Source organism: Thermobia domestica, chromosome 13, assembly GCF_964235325.1.
Source record: "Thermobia domestica chromosome 13, izTheDome1.hap1.1, whole genome shotgun sequence".
In the NCBI taxonomy this organism is placed as follows: Eukaryota; Metazoa; Arthropoda; class Insecta; order Zygentoma; family Lepismatidae; genus Thermobia; species Thermobia domestica.
The window spans coordinates 121,923,682-121,935,908 of NC_137466.1; the positions used below are offsets into that span (position 1 = coordinate 121,923,682).

At 33.6% G+C, this 12,227-nt stretch overlaps 1 protein-coding gene across 22 annotated transcripts in view; it reads right to left on the reverse strand.

The window, feature by feature from the left end:
- Window positions 1–290: 290 nt before the first annotated feature.
- Window positions 291–12,227, reverse strand: part of l(1)G0196 (inositol hexakisphosphate and diphosphoinositol-pentakisphosphate kinase) — a 331,048-nt gene continuing 319,111 nt past the window's right edge. For all 22 annotated transcript variants that reach the window (XM_081736359.1, XM_081736372.1, XM_081736379.1 and 19 more), the window contains one exon: window positions 291–5,817. In XM_081736359.1, coding sequence (XP_081592485.1) covers window positions 5,015–5,817 — 803 coding nt within the window. In that variant the 3' untranslated portion in view covers window positions 291–5,014. The remainder of the gene's footprint in view (window positions 5,818–12,227) is intronic.

Genomic DNA, 12,227 nt, shown 5'->3' on the forward strand with positions numbered 1-12,227 from the left:
CGCTCCGTGCCTCAAGCTTGTCAATCATCTCTCCTTCAGTGATTTAAATAAAAAAAAGGTTTTAACAAGTTCAGAATTTGCATGGTTAACATGCAAGGACCTAATTACAAAATGCGTGTCCGAGGGAGTTGGTCATCTTCTAGCGATACCTCCTCGTACATACATAATTTAAAACACAATTACGATAGCACATTTCTTTTACAATTTATACACTCAATATGAGTGTTAACTAATACAGTTATCTTAAGGAAAGTACAAAAGGTGTGGGGGGAGGGGGAATAACAACACAATTATACTTGTTTTAACTTTTTTTCATTACTGATTCGTTGCTGAGCCAAAACAATAAGTACACTACATAAATGTCAACTCGTAATTAACCTATCCAAAAGCCTAAATGTAAAAACAAATTCAATAACAAGAAAATGAGAAAACATTTTAAAATAATATGACATGTTAAATGAATAATGATAAGAAAGATGAACATTTCAAACTACAGTACGATTAGCTAACCATAAAATATCAAACCAAACAAAAGTATCAAGACGGTTGCATGGTAAAGGAAAGCTGATATAAATTTACACTAAGAGTTCAAGAAAGATGTTTAAATAACATTGGCAAAACTTAATGAAATTCTTAGTGAAGCAATATATTAAGAAAATAAGATAAATACATAAAAATGGTTACATGGCTTTAAAGAAAGAAAAGAAAAAAATTCCTAATTTCGATATTGATAAATACGTGGTTAGTCTCAGAAGTACCCGACCTTACGTATAGATGGCGGTTGTTGGAAATACGTTATTGTGGCCAAAAGTCCCAACCTTATAAAGCTTAAGTTTGAAAAGGATACGTTGTTTATTACTGTTTGTTTGGCAGTTATCAACAGGAATGCTCTCAGTCAATTTGTAAACATGGAAAAAATGGGTCATTGTTATGTGATGCAATACTTTTATTTGAAAGCTCTCACGATCAGTCCAATCTAAGGCTGAGCTGGATTTTGCTCCGGAGAAGTCTGCTCCTTCATTTGCAACAGTATACTGGGTGGCAAAGTTTAAACGACGCCGTACGTGCTGCGAATATGAACATCACGGTGGTCGACCAAACGAGGTGACCAGACCAAATATGGTAAAGAAAATCCACAAAATGATATTGGAGACCGTCAATTGAAAGTTCGCGAGCTAGTAGACATGGTAGGCATTTAAAAAGTGCTATATATCGCATATTGACCGAACATTTGGACAGAGATAACTCTGCGCGAGATGTGTCAAGTTTGCTCACAATGGAGCAAAAACAGCGTCGTAAGGATGTTTCAATCGAGTGTTTGGTGATGTTTCACAGCAATAGAGCCGTCGATTGATATCCATGGATGAAACATGTGTCCATCGCTTCACACCTGAGACGAAGGAACAGTCAAAACAACGGACTGAAAGGGGAGAACCGGCTCCAAAGGCGAAGACAGTTCCATCTGCTCGCAAGGTCATGGTGGCAAGGCAGTTTTTGGGGGATAAGTGTAGAATAATTTTCATTTGTTACCTTCAAAAAGGAAAAACAATCAATGAAGAGTATTATACAAACTTACTGCAGCGTTTGAGTAATGAACTCAAGAAAAAATGCCGCATTTGGCGAAAAAGTAAGTGGTTTTTCATGAGGATAATGCACCAATTTACACATCCGTTATTGCGATGGCCAAAATCAATAAGTTCGAATTGTTTTCTCACGCACCCTATTCACCAGATTTAGCTCCTTCGGATTATTTTCTACTTCTAAACCTGAAACAATGCCTCGGTGGTAGAAAATTTGCCAACAATGAAGAGTTGGAGTATATGGTTAATAGCTATTTTGAGGAGCTCGACGGTTCACACTATAACCAGAGTATTGAAGCTATTGAACATCGGTGAGAAAAGTGTATCGAGCTAAAAGGAGACTATGTTGAGAAACACAAATATTAAAAAAAAAATCTCGTTTTCTTTGTTAGGTCGGGTACTTTTGGGACTACCCTCGCACTTAACAAAAAACTTTACCATCTCTTTCGTAGAAAATAAATCTGCATGCATCCATGTGACTAGTCTCACTTTTTCAGTGAAAGATAGATAGTCACGCGAAGTTTCGTTTAGAACAGATGAATAAAAAATTATAATTCAATCTAAAATTTCTAAAAATGAGAATCTTATCCCTTCCTTTTTTTCTTATAGATTCTTTTCTCATGCAAAAGAGAATTACAGTAGTATAAAGTTGGATTATTTACGTGTTTTAACCAGAAACTTCTATTAGCCCTCTATTTTTCTCTGAAAATGTTGGGCAAGTCTTCTGACTCATTTAGTCGAATCTGAGAATAATCTTCACAAAAATGAAGGTAAAAAATTAATATATATCAACCCAAGATGTACTTGGTAAGGTTGCAGAAGTTCTCACTCAAATTAAAACGCGAGTATACTTCTCAATTGCAAATTGTAACCTATCATTAACAGAACAGAATGATACTACCTTTTATACAGGTGTCTATTTACGCGCATTAAATTACAATATATTATGCAGGAACTCATGGGAGAGTAAAATCGTTAATAACAGGTTTTCATTAAATACATGTTTCATTCATTATAATTCAATGCACTTTTATTCTTGCGAAAACGCCGCTTCACAAATATAGATTCAAAGTAAATTTTACCTTTTTCAAGTGCACATATTGTTTTATTAACTCTTGTGCTTTCCTGATCGATCATTCACAAGCGTAAAGAACATAAAAATATATGTTCGAAAGTAATTATATACGCAATAAAATCTTTTTCTGCATATATAAACCCATTCTATTAATTTTGCTATTACCTTAAATTTCCTTTTTACTTCCTATAATTACCTTCATAACAGAGATTGTAACACTTGACATTAAAGATGGAACATATACTCAAGGTACCACATCACATATTACAGAATTACGGAATGTTCTGCATGTATGCATAATGTGCACTCTCATTAGAAAGAAATTAACGAAACAAAATCATTATTATGCACAAAATTTGTGTGTGTGTCTTATGACGCACTTTTAAGTATTTACATCTGACTTACATATATTCTCGTAAAACTACTATGCTTATTTTTCAGTAAATAAACTATATGCTTTCGCACATTCCATGGAAATAACTAAATAAAGCTAAAATCACCCTATATTGATTTAGAACGTATCCATACTGATACTTTTTAAACGGTATGATTGATGAAAAGGAACTTGATACATTTCTAATATCACAGAAGCAAATTATCATGGAATTAATCCTGCATGATTTAAATCAAATTGTGGCCATACTGTTACTGTGTACATTTATTTAAGATTTTTGAACAAATTATACCTGTTACATCCTTCTAACAAAATCCTTTGTATTGGTGCATGTGTATTTAATATTATTTTCTTTATTTATATATGCATGATAATTGGTATCACAAAGACGCTGATGACCGAATTATTGTTCTTTTTAATTTTACACATAAGAATTGTACTTATACACCACAAATAAAATCGCGATTTGATCGCTGATTCTATATTTGTAACACGTGAACAAATAAACACTCACAATTCATGGCTACATAAATAAGAATATTTCATCTATTAAAATACTATTAACATTTGCCATAAATTTTCAAACAATGAATACTTCCTTTTTTCTTCTTTTAAAAAAATGCGATCCTTATTAATCTACACTGTATGTACAAATTACACAACTTGCAACTTATAAGGTATTATTATACAAAATATTAAAATTGTTATATTATTTTGCATCTTCACATATGCTTTTTGTTTTTACGTAAATAGATTTGAGCTACAATAAATACATTATGACAATACTGGCAAAAAAAATATCTGTTAGCTCAAACTCTTTCCTCAAAAGTCAACCTCACATTATAAACTCTCAAGATTTGTACTTTTGAAAATTGTATTAACGAAAAGGTAAATTTATGCTTAACAAAGTGCAGTATACGAGATCAAGACAAACAAACTTCTTTTCAATTATGTACTTTGTTTTTCTTTCTTTTTCAGTAACAATCGATCTTATAGTAAAAAATAGTAATACTTCCATTTCATATATAAAATACTATAGCATATTCACTTTCTGTACAAATGTGTACACTTTGATTGCCACACTATTAATTTATACTCTTCTCCCTTTGATGCCAAGAAAAATCATATTGACTAGCATTTCCCAAATAATACTATAAACAGCTGTTATAATGCTGCCATTACAATTAAAATGTTTCCCCTTTTCACATACAAATACAGGCACAGATTACAAACCAATATTGGTCTGTTCAATCGTTTCAGGATTTTATGAAGAAAATATGAATCTTTTCATTGTACACATTCTGACAATGAGCTTGCAACGATTTTTAAAGTTAATGCTTGATATGTAATGGTGCTAAAAATCTAATGCCTTTCAGAACGACTTTAGCCATTCCTTAGGCTTCTTTATACCAGATATGTGATTGTTTAAATTTTAAAAAATCAAGATGAAATTATCTACCAAATAATTAGAATGCATACAACAACAAATAATAAACGTAATTACGATCATTTGGAAACAGCACACTGACTACGTGCTACAGAACAACAGGTTCTCAAAATTATGCTGAACATAGCGAATACCTTAACAATACATTAAATACAATTTAAAACAAACTTCAAACATATTATTCATTTCCAGCAAAACTGACTTCAACAGTATTACTTGCATCGATTCAATGTTATATAAAACATCTTCTACTATAATAGTTTTAAATTGTGTATTTCGATCGTCTTACAATGATGTTTTAAAAACATGAAGTACACTGTTTAGTTTATACAGGTACATTAGTACATTACTTGCGCTAAAACAAGTGAATTTCTCAATACTTGCCATTATAAAATATTGACTATACATTGGACCTCCAGCCCTTTCTCACTTTAACAATATCACTCTGCTAAAGACATTACGCACATAAACATATCACAATTCTAAATTTACTTATAATTGACTAGAAATGTACACTATTAAGTATCCTTTGTATCATGTTTATTATTTATGCTCTCATTGCCTGTACTAGTAGTAGTAGTATTCGAAGAATCCAAACTAACAGCTTTTGTATCTCCAGTGCTATCTGGAGATTCGCTGGCAATAGTTACAAGAGGTGTAGATATCGAAGGACCAGATTCCATGCTTGGCTCCTCGCTTGGACTTGAAGTTGCGGTTTTCATTTCCTGTTCACTAGACGTTACTTCTTTAAACGACGAGGGCAAAACATCTTTCCAGCCCGATAGACCTGACTCGATCTCTTCGACAACCGTAGTGTCCAGATCGACAGCCATTGCCGAGTCCTCTGGTCCTGAACTCACCGACACAGGAGTTATATCACCACTGGTACAGGCTAGCGATTTCAAGGGATCTTCTGGTGACAATAATCCTCCTGATCCTGAGTGACCTACTTGCTGAGAATCAAGTAAAATGCCTACACTTCCGAGATCATCCAGTTTCATTCCACCCGGAGCACCTTCAGAACTACTACTACTCACTGTCATATCAACAGAGGCAGTACCGCTTCCCACTAAAGCTTTGCTACTCGACAAAAATCCTCCGAAAGAACTACTTGATAATGCAGGTAGTCCTGACAAGAAAGTGCTGCTAAATCCCATACCTGTTCCGTCGTTGCTGATTAAACTGGTGGACAAAGATGAACAAGTAAGCTCACTCCCCTCGGACGATTGACGAATTCGAGAGAAAAGTTCGACAGAGGCTGCGCTTGGGGATGATGGACCACTACTTGATACAAATGACGGTGGCCCACTCCAGCCAACACCTAGGAAATAAAAAGCAGTTTACAGTTAACAATAAAACCTACGAACAATAATTAAATTAAAGTAGATACATCTGCAATATAATACGCAGTGGTTTAATTTTATTCAGTTCTAAAATGTTTTCTATCACATTAAAATAGATTCTTATATATACTAAGTATTAAAAAAATGTACTAAATAACTAAGAAATTCTAATTTATTTTCAGGAGACTATTTTATCCGTTAATTAATATTAGTTAAGCCACACGAATTTCAAAATAATACTCAACGACTTTACGCTACTGGCTTTCTTTAATTATTTAAAATATCCCTGATACTTTTATTTATCACAGATATAAATTGAACTAGGAACACCTTTTGGATGAAACACAAATAATATAATTAACTATTATCCTTAAACAGCACATCTGTATTTCGTAAAACGAATGTGCATTAAAATACACCTTGATTACTTTCGATTGTCATTGGACAGTGACAAAGAAAGAAAGAAAAAAAAAAAGAGAGAGGGGAAAAAATAGAAAAGTACTGTCGTCAAAAAATCCGTTGCCTCGACCCATACGTAGAATACTTCGAAGAATTTATTTATGTATACTAATTTGCTTAAGAACAGCGAAATATAAACTAAACTGTAGAATCGATATCAATATTTATTCAAGGTAGGCTACTAAAGACTAACCACTTGAGCCGCCAAAAAGGAGGTACAATTTTAAGAATCAAATCGTACGGTAAGAATATATATATATATATATATATATATATATATATATATATATATATATATATATATAAAACTGCACAGAAATTGCTTTCATGTTTCGAGGAGGAGAAAATCGAATGCACAAACTCTCCGCACTCTGGCTTATAATACTCACAATCAGTTTAATGAGACAAATAATAAAACAAATAATAAAATTAAATCAAAATCAATCTCATTCACAAGTATCTGTGTCAATCTACTAGGACAGTAATTTCTAACCAGTATGTTGCGACACGTTGATGCGTTGCGCAGTCCCACAGGGCGTGTTGCGAAATTTTAGAATTTGAAAATATCAAAGCATTTAATGATAAGTTAAAATAGATTTAGAGATAGCTATACCAGTCAACGCCTCCAGCGGCAGCAACAATATTCAGTACTACGTAGAGGCACTATTTTTATAGAAACTTACTATCTTACACTATTATACTCATAATATTATTAATACTAAAAAATGAAACAAGTGTCGCGATGACGCGGGAGTTCAGTAAAGACTGTTATCAGTCAAAAAAGGTTATGATCCACTATTAGGGACCTCACCTAATGAGTGCTATCATGATACGATCGCGCGTCATTTTCACACGATGTGTACGGTCCAAAACCTTGGTGCGTAGATCCTCAAACTCTGAATCTGACAAGCTTCAGTGCTCCACTATCCACAAGTTTACTTGCCCGACGCCCGCTACAAGCGAAATTTTTTGATATTATCGCTACCGGCGATTAAAAACAAATAATAAAATAAATCAATGTGAATCACAGAAAAGATTGGCCCAGTCTCAATAAGCATTCAGTATGCTGCCAAGGTAGATCTGAATCTACACAATAATGATTTATGTTTTGTAGTACTCAGAAGGTGTAATCTAGTACGAAACGTTTGGAAACACTACCGTCAATGTACAGATGTAGTTCCAGAGAATACAATAGCTCAAGACGCAACCCAATTCAAATGACGCGATCGGCGAAACAATATGTTTCTTCAGCACGATAACGTTTGCCTCCTTGTCACTAATCAGACCAACACTACTACTTCATATTCTTAGTTAGACAGTTCTATCCCAATCACTATGTTTTTCTGACTTAGATCTATCAGATTACCACCTTTTCCGGTCGCTATCTAATCACCTAGGGTTGCCAACTGGCCGGTTTTTCACCGGCCTGGCCGGAAATATTGCTGTTATTTTTATTGAAGCCGGTGACCACTACAAAATTCTTACCAGCCTCTTTATGACGGTTTTTTCAAATTTGTATCTAGTTCGAAAAAATTTCAATTAGTTCGAAGTATAGCTTTAAAAAATAACTTTCATTCTGTAAATCCAAAACTGTCATCTTTCACTATCTATCAACGATTAATATATTTTGTTAATCTGTTTAGATAATTTTAAAGGGATGGCAGGGACTGTCACGGAAAATTTTAAATTTACTTGTAAGGAATTTTATACAATTATTGAGAGTCGAAAGGGACTTCTTAAAACAATTTCCTGAAGTTGTGGCATAAGTTTAAAGAATAAATTTCATTTTCCAAATCCAAAATTGTCAGGTAACGATTAATACACTTGTGTCCATCTGTTTCGATAATTTTAAAGAAGTAAATGTTACTGGTAAATACAATAAAATGATCAATGTCGATTTCAGTTTCTCATTTATAGCACAATGTATCTATTAACCCTTAAGTACTCGCGGGGTGTTCACAGACCCCCAAAACAGGTATATTTTGTGTTGCTTGCCACAAGTCTTGATGAAAAAATATTTTAAAAATGTCTCAAAACGAGTTCCAAAAATCTAATTGCAGCAAATACTTTTAAAAACATGTTAGAGTTATGCTACATTGTCTTAATTATTAAAAAATATATTTTTATTGTAAAAACTAGTATCAATTTCGGGGTCTATTGGACCCCCGCGTGAGTATTAAGCTTATTAGTGAATGTACTAAGGATACGCAGAATATAGGCGGTAATACATTTTTGTTCACGATAGTACACTTTCTTCCCATGGATGGGTCCGAACAAGGATACTTCACACTTAGACCTATGTCATAGGAAATTTAGAGGGGTACCTTTTTTTTTTTTTTTTTTTTTTTTCAAAGTTGGCATTCCTATGCGAGACGTTTCGTTGAACAACGTGGAGTTGCAAACCTAACTTGATGAATTATTCTAGTTAAATCTATTGTCGAGGCATTGGTATTGAGATAAAATTTTGGCAAGAAGTGTAAACAGCGAAGGAGAAATTATTATTGACTGATTCGTTGTTAAAAAATCTGGCAACCCAATATGTATAGTCCAGTACAAGTAAACGTAAGCTGAAACTTTTACGACCCAATTCTTCACATTGTCTTTAGTAACATACATAAAGTCTCTCTTCCGCTCCCATCTACATGGATCTAAAATTATTTAAAAATCTTGCTTTTTATTCATTGAAGTTTAGCATACCTTTTCAGCACAGACTATATAAGACATGGAACTACATAGCTTAAGGCGGAATCCAAACTACCGTAATGTATTCAATGTTCTCCCCGGGAATCGAACTCAGGTTCTTGTGCACCACATATTAAGATGATGGCTCATTTTCCTCTTGATCTCCCATTCTTGTGAGAGATAAATAAGTACTTTCTTTTGTTTTTTTATTCAATTTCAAATTAAATATATATCAGGGGCGGCTGGTATTATATGTTACATGGTTGTGCAACCAGATGTTTTTTAACACTAAAGAATTTTTTTAAGTATTAAAGTAGTCTTTCAGTAAAAATAAACCTTTAAGCTTGAGCGCAAGACACTTATGATGCATCTCTAAAAATTCATTTAAAAAACTGAAAGAGAGAGGTTTACATTTTCAGTTGCAACTAGAATTGCCACTGGATCCAGAAACATTGATCATATGACAGGAAGCTTCTATTTCTTAACACTGGAGACCGCATTTGTATCTGGATCGCTATTAACTTCCCGTATTTTCCACTAGCAATTGTATCCACTTCGGTAACCGCTAAATAGTTAGCTTCTGTAATAGTTAGGAATTCCTTTATTTGGTAGCACTTGACTCAATTGGTAAGATGGGTGAGTCGCAGCAGCTTGGAAGAAGAGAAGACTGATTTATAAAAGAAACTTGCGAAGAACCAATACGAGTTTGATGGTAGTAGTGTGTCTTCGACGCATAAGTTTGGAGGGTTTTGCCCTCTCGGAGTTAGAGTTAACGAAAACTTTGCTATCCAGTCCAACCTCTTCACATTTTGGTCCTACTCTGCATAAATTTTCTGGAAGGAAGCTTGGGTAGTAGTGCAAAAATTTGAATTTTAGCAGCAGCGTAACTTTGCGGCCAGCAATGCATGCGAACTCGTCATGGTTTAGTGGTTCACATATTCCGTCCTTTGCTGACTGAGAGATGCCAGTTTATATATTAAGGCGGTTTTATAGTATAGATTTAAGCATAGACGCCCGCAGCGGAGAGCAAGAGGAGACAATTTTCCCTCCCTGGATTTTCGAAAGACGTTCGGCTCTTTTAAATACATGTCCAACCATTTTAGATTTGCTTACTCAGTCAATATAATATTTAATATATTTACTGTAGCTAATGACGGTATACAATATGCGTCAATTTTATTACATGAAGAATATTATTTGCATCAAGGTATGTATATTCGCGACTTCTCTTCTATATCGCCCCCTTCCCTCCACACATACTTGTTGGTGAGGAAAAATCCTGTAGATGTTTCTGGTCCTAAATATTCATTATGGGTAAAACACAGGAATTATCAAAATATAGAATAATTTATATTTTAATTTTGTTCTCAGGTTGGTGCAGGTTTTTAAGAATGCTCACTGTCTCAAAAACTGTCCAGTATCAGTTTTCTCAAGCAAGATGTTTTTCTTTCTTTTGGTATTGTCATAGTACTAGCCACGAAATCAGGAGAATCCCACATGGAAGACCAGGAGATATTTCCAATGAAAAACTTAAGTATAAATGCAGCCAACAATGCACGAAACTGTAACAGACTTAATATTTATGATATCCATTCCATTCCACCCAGTTAAGTTATTTGAAATTATAATTTTCATTCCTGTATAAGTAGCTTTTACGGAATTAGGTCTTTCAGCTTTACGTCCCATTGTTATACTGTGTAGGGTAGACGAGACAGTGAAAATGAATGAAATGGTGGAGTGAAGAAAGTGGAAGGAAACAGGAAAAACGGAGAAACTCCGAGAATACCCATGCACACGGTGTTTGTTTACCACAAAGCCACTTTACGCGAGCTGGGATCGAACTAGGGACATCAAGTAACTTTTAATCTAGGAAATAATTTATGATAGTGAAAGAATGATACTGGTGATTTTAATAAAATAATCTTACTATGTACAGAAGTCTACATATTCTTTTTATGCTTAATCGGTGCCTTAATTTTGTTTTCACCAAATTCTTCAATTTAAAACATCGTTACATTTAAGAAATAAAGTAAGGAAGATTCGAACCCAAATGTGCATGTAATATGATTTACAGAATGAATAACAAATCAAATCAAGTCTTATCAAGTGAACATTGATAATAGTAGAAATATTTAGTGCTTGCAATCGTAATACGTTTTTTTATCCAATCTAAGTTAGATAAGAATTTCTTGTAATTTCAAGATTCAAAGCAAGTGTTATGAAGTGATGAAATTGTACTGTATCTATTTATTGACGTTCCATTACATCTATTCTGGTTTAAGATTTGTAGTGTTGTAATAATTTCAAGCGTTTTATTTTAGTTTAGTATATTAGAAGGTTGGCGTTTACGTCATTGAAATATGATGATGTCATGCAAACATTGTGCGCATGGATGTTTAGGGGTTAATATTCCACATAAAATCATATGATTTTTAAATTAGTTTTACTGCTTAAATTTGATTTCATTTATAAGACTATTTAAGTCAAAATAATCAACTTTATTGTATACAATACATATTTTCTATAAAGATAGATCTTAGGAACCGATGATTAGTTAAAAAGGTAGAGTTATATTTACGATCTCGTACTAAAAATCATCTGGTGGTGCAGTGTATGGTTAACTGACATGACGACAGACGTTAGAATCCCAAATATTTAATTCCACGGGAAAATGTTTTTGGGATTGAGACTAAGATACTGAGCGGAGATTTCAAAATTGAAGTACTGTAAATGTTGTCGTGGAAATAAAGCATTGAATTTTCCTGATTTGAAAATCCTAAATTGGAATACGAGTTATTTTCTGGAATTATCTCACAAGAGGAATTTGAACTGAAATATACACAAGTTTTGGAAAGTTCAAATAAGAATTAAGAATACGTGGCCGTACCTTGACTATTATTTACCTGTAGTGGGAAAGCAGGTGAATCCTAGTCAAATTAGCAAATGTATAACTGTTAGAAGCAGTGAGAATAAAATTTAATAAAAGGAGTAATTGTTTGTTGGAGCTGAGTGTATTTTCAATATACAAAGTAAATTTTAACAGTTCGATTAAGCGCAGTATTTAAATGTGTTGCGTGGATGTTTATTCAGTTCCTACAGTGATACAGATATTATCACTCAGCGAGCCTAACTTTCTATAGCTGATTTTCCTAAAAACTAAGGCTACTACTTAGAGAGCACAACACAATGCTTACCTTATGTCACTTTGCTTAGTCTAATTCAGCGTTTCCCAACCGGTGTGCCGTGG